Source organism: Barbus barbus, assembly GCF_936440315.1.
Source record: "Barbus barbus genome assembly, chromosome: 12".
NCBI classification, from domain to species: domain Eukaryota; kingdom Metazoa; phylum Chordata; class Actinopteri; order Cypriniformes; family Cyprinidae; genus Barbus; species Barbus barbus.
Window position 1 is genome coordinate 13,582,394 of NC_136740.1, and position 19,066 is coordinate 13,601,459.

Genomic DNA, 19,066 nt, shown 5'->3' on the forward strand with positions numbered 1-19,066 from the left:
TAAGCTCACAAGACATAAGATGTATATGATCAACAAGCTTAAAGTGTAGTGACAACTGGGCATTTGCCTAGTAAATCTAGATTGTGCGATTAATTTATAAGATGTTCTGTTCTGTGTTCTGGGTTATTATTCTAATCATTTATGGAATGGGACAGTCCCAAGCTGTTGATTTGGGGCTCAGAGGCTCAGCCGTGTCAAATCCCTCTTTAACGACTTAAACCTGCATTCAAAGGTAACAGCCTAAGTTCACCTGCTCCACCCCCACTCACTCACCCAGCCATCAGCAGCCAGCGTCATCGGTCAGCGCTCATTCTTCCCTTTACATTTGAGAGCTTCATTACAACAGACACTGTTCTTCCTCTGTTAACCCTTGGGTGTGACATCTATCAATCCATCTATCATTTCTTGAAAGGAGAACTGAGTTTTTAATGGGACATTAATTACAGGCATCCACCAATTCTCAGCAAAAGAAGCTACATAATATCTCTGGTCAGAAAGGAGGACCTGACAAACAACACTTCCTGAATCCCTACCTGTGCTCTCCACCAGCAGCCAAAAATGGGGAATGCCAAAAGCAGTGCTATGTCCAAGGAGATCCTGGAGGATCTCAAACTCAATACCAAATTCTCAGAGGATGAACTGTCACAGTGGTATGCGAACTTCCAGAAGCAGTGCCCGTCTGGCCGTATCGCACCACAAGAGTTTAAAAAGATCTACGAACGCTTTTTCCCAGACAGTGATGCTGCAGCATACGCCCAGCACGTCTTCCGCTCCTTTGACACGAATGATGATGGAACATTGGATTTCAAGGAATACATTATTGCTCTACACATGACATCAACTGGAAAGACGGAGCGAAAGCTGGAGTGGGCCTTTTCACTTTTTGATGTCGACAAGAACGGCTACATCACCAAGTCAGAAGTGGCAGAAATCTGTCAGGTAGGTCAAATGTTGGTGAATATCTTCATAAGTGTTCACATGCTGCACTGTTGTGTGGCTTCCTTTCAAAACCATAACATAAATGAGTGAGCTTGCTATTTATGCAGGGAGACTGGGGCTAGTTGACAGTTTTGCAGGGTTTTTTTAAGAGAAGGAAAAAACATTATTGAATGCATGTTGATCTTTTGTAACAACATGCCCCTAGATGCAGGATATGCTGTCACAGTATATGTTGTCACACAGGGGCAAGTAGTCACAATGGAATATGTCATTGATTGAACAGCCAATAACAATGAAATGTAAGTTAAACAAATGACAAATAACAAGTAAACAAACATAAATAAATAATTTAAAACATGTGACAAAATGCTCAGACAAAAATGTGACGGCTTGCCCCGACCAGATATTCAAGATAAATACACTTGTCCTGAAATCACAGTTCATCATTTTTGGTTAAAAACTGCCTTAATTAGTTGACTCTTTCCTAAATGCATCCAAGTGGGGTTTTATTGTGTTTCTTGTTTAAAGCTGTTACAAATGAATGTTTTTGAAACAAAATTCCTAAACCCTTACAAAAAAGAAGTTTATTCAAGTGTGCTATTATATTATTATATAATATTGGCCCGGTTTCATAGACAGGTCTTAGACTAAACCAGGATTAGCCCATAGTTCAATTAGGACATTTAAGTAATTTTTATAAACATGCCTTAGAAAAAAACATTACTGTTGTGCATCTTAAGACAAAAGAAAGGCACTGACATGTTTTAAGATCAAGAAGTCAGTGCAAGTTTTTTTCAGTTGAAACAGCTCAGATTCGCATTTTAGTCTAGGACTAAGTCTAAGCCTTGTCTGTGAAACCGGGGATAGTGTATTATATTAAAATGCATTAGGCAAGTTAACTTTCAGTCTACTTTTTATGTACTTTGTTGTTGTACACTAGTTGTGTACTCAAAGATTACTACTGTGATTAAAAGTATATAGTGTTTAGTTTAGCATGAGTCTACTGTTAAATGTAGGACTCGGTTTGTGAAAGAAAACACGGGGTCTGCCAAATGTTAAAAGTATGCTTAAAAGTATACTTTTGTAAACTAAACTAATTTAGTCCCAAGTAGTATTGAAATAGTATACTTACATGTATACTACTAGTACATATACTTACTACACGTAAATTATAACTGACCTTCACTTAAGTATTCTTAATAAAATTAACTTAAAGTATACTTTTTTGTAAAGGAAATAAGTCTGATTTAAGACTGTTTTGAAGATGTTTGAGACCAAATTGAAAAACACATTTGTGTAGCTTGACATTTGACTCAAATCCTTACAGTTATTGAAATATAGGCCTAGTGACAACTTGCCCCAGTTTCCCTTATAAAAGTACTCATGCACATGCATTCTAATCTTTCTCTTGATTATGCATCACATATATAATCGCAGAATATATCATTTTAATTTTCTCTCTATTCTCTCTGTGAGTTTTGTTCAGTCAGCAATACTAAACAAACACAGAACACAAGGCCTAGGTAAAAAGAAAGAAGCCAAATGTCTTATGAGCTTTGACTTAACAAGCCGTTGCCTTGGAGCATGGCTAATGCAATTTGTCGAATCCCAGAATAATTCATCCGATAAATGGTTTAGCTTGAACAATAAACGTACAGAGAGGCTTTTTCAAACACATACAGCCATTAGCACAGAGACAGGTGGGTGGGGGGATTACAATGTAAGATACTTTTTTTAGAAAGATGCTGGATAAGTGGGTTACAGATGTCACAAACAGTGGGAACATGTGGTTTAAATTACACAGTATATATCCAGCAAGACAAACACAAGAAAAAAAGTTTCTTCTATGTTTTCTTTTTTTAATTAAGCAGGAAAAAAGTCATACATCAGGAGCAAAACTTAAGATACAGTATAGAATCAAGGAATACAGTTCTATATTCAGTGCATTTTTAGGCATTTGTGGATATATCAAAACAGTTATCCTAACACAGCTATACGTCATGAGGTCAGAACGGCATTTGACCTTATACTCAGGTTTTGTGATCACTAGTTTGGTGGTTTATAAGTATAAATGTCACTGTCATTGTGCCAGTGACTGAATGCAAAAGAGCATTAAAGACTGAGCTGTGCTGAGGCCATGCAGCATGTGGTTTTGGCAGGAGCTTTGGCACTGCCTCTAATCTGTATTTTTCTAATGTGTCTTATTTGTCTGAGATAAACATCTCCTTGGCTCACTGGACCACTCAGATCCAGGTCAGCAGTGATAAGGAAAAACTAAAGTCTATGTAGATGACCCTTGGCATTAGTGGCCCTAATCTATGACGATTAGCTCCAGACAGGCATCATCAGAAGAGCAGATGGTCATTCATTTGGCACTACAATTAACTAATGGATCTGGCTGTCACAGGGATTTTCACTACATGTTGTCAACTACATTTTGTCTAAAAATTAATCATGTTTGGGTAAATATAGGAATTAGGTTGCCTGCTTTGAGATGAGGTGTTTAGTTTTGGTGTGTTTGGGGAAACATCCTGTAAGAATTGGAAATGGTTGCTATATTATTAGTATAAAATAATTACATACACACACACTGGTTTTCATGTTTTATGGGGACATTCCATAGGCATAATGGTTTTTATATTATACAAACTGTTTATTCTATTCCTTTTCTCTAACCCTACCCTCACACAAAACTTTCTGACGTTATGATATGCTTCATAATGGCCAGAGTTTCAAGCCCAGAATGTAAATGACAGAGAGAGGTTTTAGAAATGATTGCACATATCATTAGTCTTAGAATTAGTCTGTTATTTCTTTCTTCCCTCCTCACATCCACTTTTCTTCCATCTTGTTGATCCTCAGTCTATCTTTAAGCTGATCCCCAAAGAAGAGCAGGCAAATCTTCCAGCAGACGAGAACACTCCCGAGAAGAGAGCAGACAAACTGTGGTCGTTCTTCGATAAAAAAGATAATGGTATTAATGTGTTTTTATGTTAATGTATGTTAATATGTTTATAGTTTTTATATAACCCTTTACTGTTCATATATATTTCATATATTTTCTAATACCTATCTGTCATCCATGGACACATGATAAAAGATTCAAGTGTGCTATTTGACTATTTGTTTGCATTTCCTACCTTTATTACAAAGCAAAGATGGTGCCATAGTAAAGGAATGTCAAAGAATGAATATGTGAGTTTGTCCAGTAACATTCAGTGTTTCACTCGTTCTGTTTTTCTTTTCAGAGCGATTGGCTGAGGGTGAGTTTATTCAAGGCGTACTTGACAATGAAGACGCAATCCACCTTATTCAATACGAGCCCAAAAAGTAATAATAAAACAAGAACAATAACTGTATTTTTAATGTCATATAATTTCCTTTGGTCAAGTGTTTCCCCCCAATTTCTTTATTCCCATTTTGTTTGTTTTTAACTTTTACCCTTTAATCTGGGCACATCTGTCCTGCTTCTTGTATTAGTTCAACGTGAGTCATTCTGTAAATATTTGAAAGCCCATTAACTTCAATATGTTTCGAGTGAGTTGTGATAGGCAGAATGATGATAGATTAAAGTGATAGTAAAGTGTCACATCTGGGAACAAATGTTGAAATGTGTGAAAGTCTGTATGTAGACTGAAGAAGAGATACTGAAAGCAAATATAATTGTTTCTTTATGAATCAAAGTGAGAACAAGATCATTCACGTTTTTTTCTTGTAAATTAAGTATACAGATATATAAAGCCACTAGATTGTGTGGAAAATCAACATAATATATTTTCATCCAGATTTATCATCCAGCATCCTTTGCCATTTATATTATGCAAATCAGTTTTTTTATGTCAACTGTTGTGGAATAAAATTGAAACTGTTAGTTGTAAAGATTTTCACTGCTCCGTCTGTATGTGTGGATTTGTGTGTAAATGATTAGGTGAGGTGAAGAGTTCAAGTGAACCACTGGAATGGGCAGCACAATAATCTCTAATGGTCTGCTAGCGGCCGAGAGGTTTAACATGCTGTGGCAATATTTACCCGTAATCCTGGATTATCTTTGTGTGTTGTCACTGCATGGCAAAATTGGGCCAGATATATACTTTGGCACACAGGTAAATCTGAGTCTGTATGTGAGCAGGTTTGCAATATTTTGTTGGAGAGAGTCTCTTATGAACTTTATAACACTCTTTACTAACCGTCAATTCCCTCACTGCCTTAGTCCAAATTAGGATTACCGACATAATCGCCTGTCCAACATTGCAAAGAAGACTTTTCAAAATCTCCAACTGCAGCCTCCCTCTCTCCATTTCTCATTTTGGATTTCTTTAATATATTATCTTTTTCTTTGTTTTGCCATATTTGTCATAATTAACTTAAATTTAAATACTTTTTGTAGGTACATCTATAAGTAGTGTTGACCCTACCCCTACACCTTAACCCACTCTTAAACCTGTACCACCAAACCTGCCCCTAACCTTAACCATATCCTATTCAACATGAACACAATAGGTACACTCCTGGTGCAAGTATACAGTGGTTAAAGACCTATATAATGCATGTTATGCAAAACTTGCATAATTCTTACAATATCATACAGTACTGCTCTCAGAAGTGAGAGAAAACCACACCATTTGATGGTTGCAACAATTTCATATTTAGTAGATATTTCAAGCAATACTTTATCATTTTTACATTAACATTTACATTATTATTTTATTTATTTGTTTGTTTATTTATTTGTTATGGCTTGGGTGTCAATTCTAAACCAAATAAAAGAAACAATACAATACAGAAGAAAATATGAGATATTACAGAAAATGTTTATGGTTACAATATAACATGAAAATAATACAGGCTTTGTGCTCTGACAAAATCTCAGTTTAATCCACTCAAAAGTCTTATACCTTTCAATATATAAATTAAATTTTCCTCAATCCTCACATTTGGAAATCCACTCATACACAGAGTGTGACATCTTCCCCACACTGTTTCTGCATACTGTACAATATCACATACTGACTGAATTTCAGCCACAGACATACCTGAAAAAACAATCTATAAAGACATTTTGCATAGACAGTTTTTGCTAGTCAGTCAGTTAATCAGGCAAACAAAACCTACAAGGCCATTGTTATAAAAACTAATTACAGTGACAATCCACCCAAAATGAAAATTCTGTCATCATTAACCAACACTCACTTCATTCCAAACCGGTATGACTTTCTTTCTTTTGTGGAACATAAAAGAAGATATTAAGGGGTCATGAACTGAGAAATCAAAATCCCTTGATATATAAGAGGTGATTGTATTATAAAAGCATCCGTTTCAGAACTCAAAACTTTAGTTAGCCTAAAAACAGCTCATATTGAAGTCAGTCTGCCTAAACGGCAGCTTGTGGAATGTGCCCCTCTATGATGTAATAGTGTGGCTAAACTCCGCCTCTGCAGAAGATCAACGCCTGCTTCTACATCGCTGCCTGTTTAGCCCCGCCCACCGATTCATGCATGTAGTGTTTATGAGAGAGGTGAACACACAAGTCTAAGCAGAAACCAAACGATAAAGATGGCTCTGAAGACAGCAAGACATTTTGCAGTGCCAAGTTGTGGAAAAAATTTCTTTGCATTGCTTTTCCTTCTGATCCCTATTAGATCTGACAATAATGTCACAACACACACGTGCGAGTAACTGTTTTTATTATGTGGTCACATTTGCTTTGTCTGTTAAACAGATCGTTTGATATGTACTGAGTATTTATGTGCTTTAAACCTAAATCACAGCAGCGTCTATCTGTGAAGGATGTAAACTGTCAAACATACACAAGTGTTAGCCAATCATAGCTGTGGGTGTTTACTTCAGAGTCTACAATCCGCTACACAACTGTTCAAACAGCGTTCTGAAGAGGGGGGTCATAAACAGGACAGAAAATAGCCTATTACTTCTAAATTATGATGTTTTTTAATGTGAAAATCTTGATAACGTAATAAGGGGACCTCAGAGAACAGTACAAAATAATAAAAAAGCAGTTCCTGTCCCTTTTAAAAAGAAAAAAAATCTCCATCCACTGGCCATCAGTGGTAAACAAATCAATTGGATTACTACCATTCTTCAAGTTATTTTATTTTGTGTTCTACAGCGAAAGAAAGCCATATAGGTTTGAAATGAAATGATGGGGACTAAATAATAACAAAACTTTTCATTTTTGAGTGAACTAGCCCCTCAACTCACATCATCCACGATTAACAAGGAGAATCTATTCCATTCATGGCCTCCTTCATCTCATCCATCTCTCTTTCACAGTCCTCACACGAATCTTGTCCGCATCCTCCAACCAGTACCAGGGTGGGCACATCCCTCTCTTGCTCCAGTCCCATGCTCCCATTGGATGCCCACATAGAGTCTATCATCCCATTTGGGCACTGTAATAGGCCGCTGACAGAGTACAGCCCTCCACCTGGGACCACCTCATCATAGGACGGAGCGTGGCTTGTAGCACGGGCCTCCTCTAATCGAAGCCTCTGGCGGTGACGTAACTCAATGACTGTTTTTGTGTAAGAATTAAGGGTCATAACTGCAGCACCCATGCAGCAGCTGAAAGACACCCATGCAAGCCTTGGAGTCAAGAAATGAGTGAAAGTACCATGCAAAAGAAAGAGGAAAATTTGTTAACATCTATAAAGTTCATACGAAGAGACTTCCACTTTAATCAAATCACAATCAAGATAAACTTTACATAATCTGTGTGAAAATATTTTGTAAGTGTACTCACGCAAACGACCAGCCATAGTCCCACGTCTGAGGTCTCCAGTCTTTGGGACCCACAATCACAGTTAGCTGAAATACAGTGGTGTACATCATATGAGCCACCATCCCTAACAGTCCTGAAAGAAAAAAGTAGGGGGAAATCAAAATAATATAAATGAACAATAATGCAATATTAAAATTGACCACAAGAGGGAACCAAGGACTACTATCTTACCTGAGAGCACTGTACATATGGCTGCGAAAGCGTTGATTTTGAGTGCATGCATTTCTTTATGAGCACACAACACTTCCACCCACATGAGTAGAAAGCCCATGCCCAACAAACTGATATACATGAACTCAGCAATCATTGACAACCACAGAACACCTGCAGCAGATGCACACAGTTCACTTACATGAGCACTTACTGTACAAATACAGAAAGCCTTGCAGATACACCTACACACATCATTAGTTATATCATTCTGCAGAGATCATTTCATGCACACACACACACACACACACACTGCAATCTTACCATGAGTCTCTCCAGGGGTAAGATCCAAGAACCGGCGACATCGTTCTCCTGTAATGTAGCAAAATACCAATGAAATCCAATGTCTGACGCACTTGACAATATGATTATTTGATAAATCAATGGTGCATTTTAAATGAATGATGATTAAATTAATTTTGATTATTTTTTTAAATTACCTCTTTATTTTTACAATCACTTTGGCACTAATATCAGTACTTTGATGTCAATTTTCAAAATTCTAGACTCAAGACTTACAGCCAGTACTCAAAATGCATATTTTCAAAACTCTTAACACCTTCTCCAATAAAGTAAACGCAATAGACATAAACCTAAATACATTTGTTCATTTTATTAAAATCACCTATTCAAAATGACATCAAAACATCAAAATTTTCAATAAGCAATTCACACAATGCATCTGGGATGGCTGTCTATTCATTTCATTACAATGATCTAAAATGTCAAGTATACTGCATTACACTTAAAGGGATAGTTCACTCAAAAAGTACAATTCTGACATTATTAACATCCTCCACTTGATCTTAACCTGTATGAGTTTCTTTCTTCTGTTCTTCGTCACAAAAGAAGATATTTTGATGGTTGACGGTAGCCACTGACTTCCATAAGATGGAAAAAATAAGCAATATCAATGGCTACTGTTAACTTCTTTTATGTTACACAGAAGAAAAACTCATACATGTTTAGAATAAGAGGAAGGTGAGTAAATGATAAAATAATTTTCATTTTTGTGTGAACTATCCCTTTAATCAATGTAGCTTAAACAACATTCCATGTGATGATCAGGAACATCTCAGGATATTTCAGATCTAGTGACACCAGTTACTTTCATCGTCACCAATTGGACTATTGTCTATGGATTTAATACTTCATAAGTATTCTGTTTTAGACTCTGTTTCTATGATCCCTATGCACAGTGATCTAAATTAATGTTCATATGGTATTTCATTACAAGTTATTTAAACCAAGCAAGTGCAAGGTTTCTTTAAAGATATGACTGTGCAATGCTTTGTTTTGAACACTGGACATTCTGTGTTGCAAGTAATGATGGGTTTTTTTGGGGGGGTTGTTCAAGTTTCTAAAATTAGCGCCAAAATGGTTATAAAACTGTAATTTAATGAAAATGACAGGAACAGTTTTCTCAAACATAAAACTTGTGTCCTTTACCATCACGGTTCAAACTCTTATGACTTTCTTTCCTCCATGAAATACAAAAGGAGAAATTTGACAGAATGTTCATGCAGCTCTTTCCATGAAATAACAGTGAACGATGTGTAGGGACTGTCAATTAAAATGACAAAAGCACCATAAATGTGATTCATAAAATTTGTGCACTATATACCAAATCCTCTGAAGACTACATTTGATAAATTTGTGAAGGGAAAAGACAAAATACTAAATAGTTTTTAAATCATCTGCTGCATCTCTGAAATCTTGTCCATATTTGCTCACATTCAAATACAGCACATCAATGTATAGTTCTGATCAATTATCACCAATATTATTGTTTATTGCAGGGGTTCTCAACTCTGGCCTTGAAGGTCCACATTCACAGAAAAAAAATATGTTATTTTTTTTAAGGTAAGTGGTTACAAACAATTTATTTTATCTACATTTAAATAAAAAATGTTGAACTTTAGTCAACTAAATTTGTTTATTTAAATGTAGCTAAAATAAATTGATTGCAACCACTTACCTTACAAAACTGAGTAAATTCAGTGAATATTTTTTTTAGTGTTCCTGCAGAGTTTAGTTCCAGCTCTAATCAAACACAACTGAACAAGTTAATCACGGTCTTCAGGATTACTAGAAAGATAAAGGCAGGTGAGTTTGATCAAGGTTAGAGCTAAACTCTGCGGGAAAGTGGACTTCAAGGGTCAGCATTCAGAACCTCTGCAGAGGTTCTCCCTAAACCATGGTTTAGTAAGACCAAATTTGACAATAAATATGATGGAAAAAAAATTGACAACTTCATTATATGGGAAAGAGCAGCATGAAAATCCATCCTAACATCTCCTTTTTTGGTCCATGGATAAAAAGAAAATGATAGGTTGGAAACGACATAAGGTGAGTAGATACCTCAGCGTGACAGACGTTTCATTTTTGGGCTAACTATTACTTGATGTCTCTTGATGAGCGGTTTTCTTACCATCAGCATGTTTTTCACAGGACTCCCAAAATCCTGTGTGGAAATATCTGAAGGTATACTTGTCTTCTCCCGTCTCCCAAATGTAGTGCACTGCATTGGCCAATTGTCTTTGTCGAATCCTGGCTAGTTCCTCCCTTCGCTTTGGTGATAATGTTGGTAGCAGGTTCCGTGGATCCGGGGTGGGGCTTTCTGAAGAGAAAAGAGGACAACCAATTAGCCTGACAGCAACCTGAATGAGTGGATGGTACTGTCAGTGTTTGTATCATTAGTAGTGGGGATTTTTCATTGAAGGCTCCATTATTGCGCCGGTAGGTGGCAACCATCTTTATGAATGAGCCATTCACTCAACCAATATGGTCAAAACACAGACTAATTATTTAAAAAAATAAACAACACCACTGCTGTTTAGAGATGTGCAAAGGTTAACTGTGCTTTCCTTTAGAAAACATTATAAAATATAAGCTACTCAATTCTTAAAGAGATAATTCACCCAAAAATGAAAATTTGCTAAAAGCATACTCACCCTCAGGCCATCCAAGATGTAGATGAGTTTGTTTCTTCATTAGAACAGATTTGGAGAAATGTAGTCTTACATCACTTGTTCACCAATGGATCCTCTGCAGTGAATGGGTGCCATCAGAATGAAAGTCCAAACAGCTGATGAAAACATCACAATAACCCACAAGTAATCCACACAACCCCAGTCCATCAATTAATGTATTATGAAGTAAAAATATGCATGTTTGTAAGAAACAAATCCATTGTTAAGATGTTTTAACTTTAAACTGTTTCTTCTATCAAAAACATTATATATAATAACATTTCCTCCAACATCCAGTATTTCTTTAGGACTGTTTTTACTTGTAAACAGTGCTTGATCTTGTGTACATTTCTCTCGTGATTCTTTTTCACTGGAGAAAGCAATATTATGGTTTTAAGTTAAAAGCAGCATAAAGATGCATTTGTTTATTACAAACAGCTTTTTGCTTCACTGGAGATGTGTGGATTGCTTGTGGATTATTGTGATCTTTTTATCAGCTGTTTGGACTCTCTTTCTGACGGCACCCATTCACTGCAGAGGGTCCATTGGTGAGCAAGTAATGCAATGCTTAATTTCTCCAAATCCAAAACTCATCTACATCTTGGATGGCTTCAAGGGTGACTACATTTTCAGCAAATTTGAATTATTGGGTGAATTATCCCTTTAATGTCATACTTAAATTGTGATGTCGGTCTGAATATCACAAATGGGATTTATCACACAGGTAATATCAAACCAGAAGACTACATCATACCTGTAGTGTAAGGTTCACTGTTGTTCTGGCCGCAGTTCTTCATCTTGACAGGTGACAAGCAGAGAGGTTTGACCACCTTGTGCGTTCCTTCACACCAGTACGATGTACAGAAAGCCAGCACAGATAACGCAAGGGCAAGGGAGGACAGGAAAAGAGAGAGCAGGGAGCGAGAGCGCCTGGACATGCGGTCCAACATGCTACCCAAAGTGAAGGCAGAGGTGGTTTATAAAGGGCAAACAGGGATCAGTAACCAACAACAGGAAATCTTTTGGGATGAGAATGAAATTGAGAAAATTATATAAAGCAGAAATGAGTAAGAGATCCCTGTGACAGATGGTAGGTTAAATGAAGATGTGGATTCATTAAAGCAGAGGGTCAGATCAGGGAAGAACCTTATGAAGAGAGGAAAGAACAACAAATGTCACAGGCTTACACTTTTTTTCTGGGCAGATGTCTATTTTCCAAAGAAACTTAAAGAAAATAGCACTAGCACTGGACCTTTTGTGTTAATAATTCCTGGCACTAGTATATCATTATATTAATTATTGTTTTATTTTAATATTTGATTGTTTTGATTTAGATATTTTTATATGTCACTCATTTATGCGGTAACAGAAACCATCACTTAATCTCATTAAATTGTTTGGTAACACTTTAAAATAAAGTGTCATTAACAAGTTAATGTATTAAGTAACATGAACAAACAATGAACAAAGCATTTATTACACTATTTATTCATCTTTGTTCATGTTAGTCAATGAAAATACAGTTGTTCATTGTTTATTCATGTTAGTTCACAGTGCACTAATGTTAACAAACAACTTGTGATTGTAATAATGCATTAATAAATGCTGAAATTAACATTAAGATTAATAAATGCTGTAGAAGTATTGTTCATTCTTAGTTCATGTTTATTAATGTTGTTAACTTATGTTAAATAATGAACCATATTGTAAAGTGTTACCAATTGTTTTATTAGATACACTCTTAAAAAAAAAAAAAAAAAAGGTGCTTAAAAGGTTCTTCACAGCGATGCCATAGAAGAACCATTTTTGGTTCCACAAAGAACCATTCGGTCAAAGGTTCTTTAAAGAACCATCTATTTCTTACCTTTTTATAATCTGCAGAACCTTCTTTCACCACAAAGAACCTTTTGTGAATCAGAAAGTTTCTTCAGATGTTAAAGTTTCTTTATGGAAACATTTAAACAAAAAAGATTATTCTATGGCATCATGAAGCACCTTTATTTTTAAGAGTGTATTGTCTGAGTACTTTATATTTGTGATTTAGCATGTAGTCCTGCACATTCTTTGGTTTTCTAGCATCTTCTGCAAATTAGCCCTTTTCAACAGTGACTGTGTGATTTTGAGATCCATCTTTTCACGCTAGGGACAGTTGAGGAAATTCTATACAACAACTACAAAAGGTGACAACAAACCCTGATGCTCTAGAAGGACACACAATGCATTAAAAGTTGGGGATGTGCACTTTTGAATAGTTTGAATTAATTTTTCTTGTTTTGTTTAAAGATCATACATTTTCAGCATTCTATGTGGTATTTAGTATATATTTGGTACTGCAATTTAAAAGCTAAATAAAATATTTAATTTTTTTCCTAGAATACAAAATAAGTTCAGCCCCAGTCGTCCCCAAAAAAGTTTACAAGCACATTTACACATCTAAAAAGTTTTGCATCTCAAAATCATAGCCACTGTAGGAACGAGTTCAGATATGCAGAAGATGCTAGAAAACCAAAGAATGCGCAGGACTTGGAGAATTTTTCTGAACTGCTCAGAACAAACATCTGGTACGTTAAACTGCTATTTCAGCACAGTCCTAAAATAAAAATAAAAAACTTTTTAATAACAATATAAATAATGTATTACCCCGTATATTGTTCAAATTATTAATATCTTGCATATTCTGCAAGGGGTATGTCAATTTATGAGCAAAACTGTATAATCCAGAGATAAAAACGTTTACGTAATGCTGAATAAATGATGTGAAACTATTATTTATTTTCAGTGCCGCCCTGAATGGGATTAAAAATGAGAAAAGGAAAAAGCGGGAATTCGAAGGATTACGTTTGAAGTTACGTGATGAAATTATTAGTTAAGCTCTTGCATTAAGTCTAACTTTACTTGTAATCCTCTAATAATCTGTTTTAATCTGTTTGGGCTTTGTAGGTGTGCATGTTTCTTTTTTTTACTCTTTTAAGGATACATATATATTTATTTTTTACATAAAATATGGAGTTTTATAAACATTTGACTTTAAAAGAAATTTTAAAAAATATAGTTTAATATCTGAATAAACCTGAACACATTTCTGTAGGTTACATCAACTAAATTCATTTTCAAGGGTTAGATCAACTGGAAATAGCTTTTTAAGGCAACAACCGCACATTTCCACTTTTTACAGTTTATTGGAATAAAGAGCCTAAATTTAAAATCATTTGAATGTGTTTATAAGTGATATGAAAGACAAAATGTCTACTAATCATAACAAATGCTTGAATCAATTATTTATTTGTTAAGAGTACAACCAAATGGTTTTCCTAATCGTAATCTGAAAGCAATGCCTTTATGCATTACATTATTGCATATGCAGAACTGAGAATGAAATTTAGTGCTTTTACAAGAAATTCAACAATTATTCTGCATTAAAAAAAGCTTTTTACCTGTGCACATTAATCTTCTTACATCATGTCATTGTCCATCGTAATGATAACTCCCTATTTCGATCCTTTAATTTGTATCTTTTTCCACCTTCTGTGCAGCTGTTAAACACAGAAGGTTCTCATCTCTTTGGTTCAGCATGCAGTTTCCCTCCTTATCCTTTTGCGATTATTTCTGCTTTTCCCTTTTTTGGTACAATCCTGCCCAAATCTCCTCCTTTTCCTGCCTTTCCTTGAAAATGGTGTCACACTCTACCAAGAGCATCCATAATCCCTCTTTAGTCCATCTGTTAGTGCCGTCTCCATCTTTCTATCCTGTCTTCTTTTACATTGGTCCATTGGTTTTAAACATCCCTCTGTCCCACCTATTCTTCACACCCCTGTACTTTCTCTACCACCCCTTACATGTGACCTGTTCTGTCCTGGGACATTACCCACCCCTACTGTGAAAAGTAATCACTCTGTACTACTGAGAATCACATATTGTCCTTGTCCTTGTAAATCACTTCAACATGAGTTTAAATATGAAAAACATGAAAAATTTGCTTCTAAAAGTATTTGGTGTTCTTATGATTTCCACCTTAAAAAGTCCCATGAGATATTGCATTGTTTTACAATATTATTTACATTTTATTATTTACAAAAAAAATAACACATGAAAAATCAATGCGTTATAAAACAATCATGATGTGTGAGTGATGTCTTTGATACTGTATGTGTACAGGTGTATAAATGAAAGGGAAAAAGGGGGAGAAAAAAAAGTTGCACAATCATCCCCAGGCCTGGGACTTGCAGTAATGGAGAACTAGTTTACCATCACTTCCAAAACACTGTAAAACAGAGAATATAAGAATATTAATAGAAAATAAGCAGATCTTTAAACACTATAAGATGAATACTTGCTAAGAAGCATTTGTCAGCAGTGGCTGAAATAATTATCTGAAATAATTTCAGTCTACATAAAATTTTCTTTCAAAGCCACATGGGTCAGAGTAGCATTTGGCAATTTGTTTTTAGAAAATCATACCTCGAAAAGCACACCCACTTCTTGGTCTGGTGATGGAGCAAATGACTGATTGACATAAATGAACTGGTGGAAGAGCAGAACGATAAAGCATTCAGTATAGAAGAGCAATAAGAAAAAAACTTTGTTGTTTTATTTCATGAGTAATTTTACCTTGATTGGGTTCAGAAATACACATTTTTATGAAAACATGATATACATCATATATTTATGTATATATTACATTTACGTTATATTTATTGAAAACTGAAAATATTATATTTTACGCAACAATTATTTAAAATATATGGGTCAAAGACAAAAAGGTGATTTTTTTCATACATTAGAATGTGTCCAGTTTAATTTTATCATATATTACTTTTGCATACATACATACTATTTTTACCATGATTTATAGAAGACACCCACTAAAATGTCATTCAGTGTAACATTTTATATACCAAAAAAATCTTGTCAGGCATATTAAGATCAAGAATCATTAGATGACATTAAAAGACTATATTTTAATGACAGTGCAACTCTCAAAATCTAATAAATATTTAGCTATCTTTGCCACCATCCTTCAAACCAATACGTTTTACCCATTTGTCAGCAAGAAGTTAAAATTTTTTTTTTAATAAAATGAAATGTGGAATGCTCACCTTTTCTTTTATATATTTTACTAAGTACAGGTCAGAATAAGTATGTTGTTTCATTTTTACATCAATATATGTGTTGCGCCGAATGACAAAAGTTATTTGACACAAAAGCTATTTGAAACATCAAAGTATAAACTTTACTCCATGTATATAAAATCACTTTTGTGAATTTAATTTGATGCGGACACCATATTTATATATATTCATATACACTGATCTTTAATGTAATGAGGTGCCGTGGTGAGGGTGAATCACATACCAGTTGTTCGCTAGGCTCCAGTTTGAGAAAGCGTGAGATAAACTGAGAGAGTGACTGTACTGTCCTCCCTTTTTCCACGGACCATTTTTTGGTCTTCATGATAGGCGTATCACCTACAGCTTTCAACAGCACATCAACTGAAATATAAAATGAGAAGAAAATCATGCACAAAATATTTGAGCAATGTCTGGACCATATTTATTAAAGGGATAGTTCATCCAAATACAACACTTATGTCATCATTTACTCACCCTTGTTCCAAACCTGTATGAGTTTTTTTCTTCCGTACTATACAAGTCACTGGCTACCGCCAACTGTTTGGTTACTGACATTCTTTAAAATATCTTCTTATGTGTTCAGCAGACGAAAGAAACTCACAAAGGTTTGAAACCTTTATTTCATTAATGTTATTTTATCTGTAAGTACACTACAAGTGCACATTCAGAACAATAAAGTACACTTTTTCACAAGGGTCTGCTAAAAATGTACAGGTATATGACTCTGTACATCAATAATAATGATATTGCACTACATAAATAAATTAATATGGTACTATATTGCCCTGAGTTCCACAAAGGCGTTCATACCAACGCAATTAAATGTTAAATAATACTAGGTAATATCTTTTTACATATTATTGAACAGGTGATACGATATCACTCATAAGAATGGTCCCACTATAAGAATGGTTTAGGCCATAAAGTTAATTAGCGTTTAGCATTAACTTTCTTTAAAACCATGAAAAACTACAACTCTTGCAATCCCTGTCAAAGTAAAAAAAAAAAGCACGTGAACAAACGGCAACTCCATTGGCTGGCAGAGCAGTCAATCTTCGCGAAATCACGGAAGTAGCTCGCTAATGCGAAATAAAAACAGCAGCAGGGTTTAGAAATTAATGTATAATCGTTGCTCCGGTCATGTATATAATTCTAAAACCATACTCTTTTTCTTCTCATCCGACGCTCCAGTGTGTTCAGTAGCAGTGTGTTGTATCGAAGGATCATCTTTTTGGTTTTCTGAAGGAGATTCTGCGGAGTCAGACATCCTCCAGCAAACACACGACAGACAGCAGCACCAGACAGAGCAGAGGCGTGCTGCCACTGAGATCACTTTTCAAAGTAAAAGTCCCTGTTTGCGTTCTATTTTTAGAAGACTGCCATAAAACGAAAAAAGAGCTATATGATAGATTTATTAATCGTTTTGTTTATTTTTATTTACAATAGCCTATATTCATTTTAACTTAGTTTAGTAATAATTAAATTAGCCTGAATTTTGAAGTCTATTTTGTTAACATACCATGAAAATAAAAACAAAATTGTGCTGTTAAACGATTAATCCAAAATAAAAGTATTTGTTTACATAATGTGTGTGTGTGCTGTGTTTATGTATATATAAATACACACACATACATTATATATCTTGAAAATATTTACATCTATATACATGTATATATTTATATTCTTATATTATATATAAATATATTTAATATATAACCATAACATTTTTCTTAAATATACATATACATGCATGTGTTTGTATTTATATATACATAATAAATATACACAGTACACACACATATATCATGCAAAGACAAAAATGTATTTTGGATGCGTTTAATTGTTTGACAGCACTAAAAAAATATATAGATTTATTTATTATTTATTAAGTTTGTATAGTTTTAACTTTAGTGAGTTAAATTCGTTTTATTTTAGGACCAAAAGATTTTAAGGATACACCACTGGGTGGCAACATTTTCATCAGAATGGTTACATAAGATAAAAACTTGCTCTGGAAAGCTTGTTGTGTGTTGGTCTGACAAGTGTTCAATAGATATTTATGTGTTGCATTTATTGTACTTCAAGTGTAAGTACACTGTTTACTTTGATACACTTCTTGGCTCCACAGTGTTTTATCCCTAAACATTCAAACCCTTAAGTATTCCTTTTGAAATCTAGGGAATTTACAGGAGAGCAGATACAAATCCATGTTTATTTTATTATTTTGGCATTGTAAAGGTAAAAATAGATAGATTTTATGTTCATTCTTGTAAATGGATTCCAGTAAACCACTCCTTCAGTAATGCAGGGTTTTATGTGTGATCTCACACACTGGCAATACTTCCAGGCATTCATCATTGTATTAGTAACCCTAGTGATAGAGTATTTTAGTGTGACGTAAGCTGTGCTAAGAAAGAGGAAGTCATGGCTCAGCTGCAGCATCCTTGAATTCTCTTCTCAGGCAGGAAACCTTGGCCACCAACGGAGAAAGACTGTCATTTGTAGCCTTTAGTCTATAATTAATTTTAACTATGACTGCATCATATTTGATACATGCATTTTTAAGGTCTATAAATAAATATAATTTTTTTTCTTCTGAAAAAATCAGTTTCACACTACACAATCTTCTACGTGCTTTCTCTGATTGAGTTTAAATTATTGTATATTTTAGTATATCAGGCCTTTAGTGTGTGTGTAGACAAATCATGTTAAATGTATTATATTTATACAATAAAAATCTAGAGCTTTGATCATAAGACAATAAGATTAAGCAGTTATACAAAGATGAGTGACAACTGATAATTATATATATATATATATATATATATATATATATATATACATACACACACACACACACACACAGTTCCCTCCAAAAGTATTGGAAGAGTAAAGACAAAATTGCTCTGTTGGCTGCGGAGTCAAGACATTTACAAATATGATTAAAAGATAAATGAGAGACAAAACTACAGAATGTCACATTTTATTATTGGGTGATTCAACACATAGATGTTTTACCA

At 34.6% G+C, this 19,066-nt stretch overlaps 3 protein-coding genes across 3 annotated transcripts; 1 reads left to right on the forward strand and 2 right to left on the reverse strand.

Moving 5' to 3' along the window:
* The first annotated feature begins 262 nt into the window (after window positions 1–262).
* On the forward strand, window positions 263–5,697 carry LOC306878182 (visinin-like). Its single transcript, XM_079430366.1, has 3 exons — window positions 263–939; window positions 3,802–3,913; window positions 4,188–5,697. Exons 1-3 carry the CDS (start codon window positions 559–561, stop codon window positions 4,271–4,273), a joined length of 579 nt encoding a protein of 192 aa, XP_079286492.1. The 5' UTR covers window positions 263–558; the 3' UTR covers window positions 4,274–5,697.
* LOC306878181 (germ cell-specific gene 1-like protein) lies at window positions 5,621–14,701 on the reverse strand. The gene is made up of 7 exons (XM_079430365.1): window positions 14,352–14,701; window positions 11,672–12,063; window positions 10,377–10,565; window positions 8,210–8,257; window positions 7,907–8,059; window positions 7,697–7,808; window positions 5,621–7,539 (listed from the first exon to the last, which is right to left on the reverse strand). The coding sequence occupies exons 2-7, from the start codon at window positions 11,865–11,867 to the stop codon at window positions 7,167–7,169; spliced, it is 1,071 nt and encodes a 356-aa protein (XP_079286491.1). The 5' UTR covers window positions 11,868–12,063; window positions 14,352–14,701; the 3' UTR covers window positions 5,621–7,166.
* Window positions 13,951–17,365, reverse strand: LOC306877572 (ubiquitin-like protein ATG12). The gene is made up of 4 exons (XM_079429411.1): window positions 17,211–17,365; window positions 16,270–16,406; window positions 15,376–15,438; window positions 13,951–15,178 (listed from the first exon to the last, which is right to left on the reverse strand). The coding sequence occupies exons 1-4, from the start codon at window positions 17,311–17,313 to the stop codon at window positions 15,119–15,121; spliced, it is 363 nt and encodes a 120-aa protein (XP_079285537.1). The 5' UTR covers window positions 17,314–17,365; the 3' UTR covers window positions 13,951–15,118.
* Between the last annotated feature and the right edge of the window lie 1,701 nt (window positions 17,366–19,066).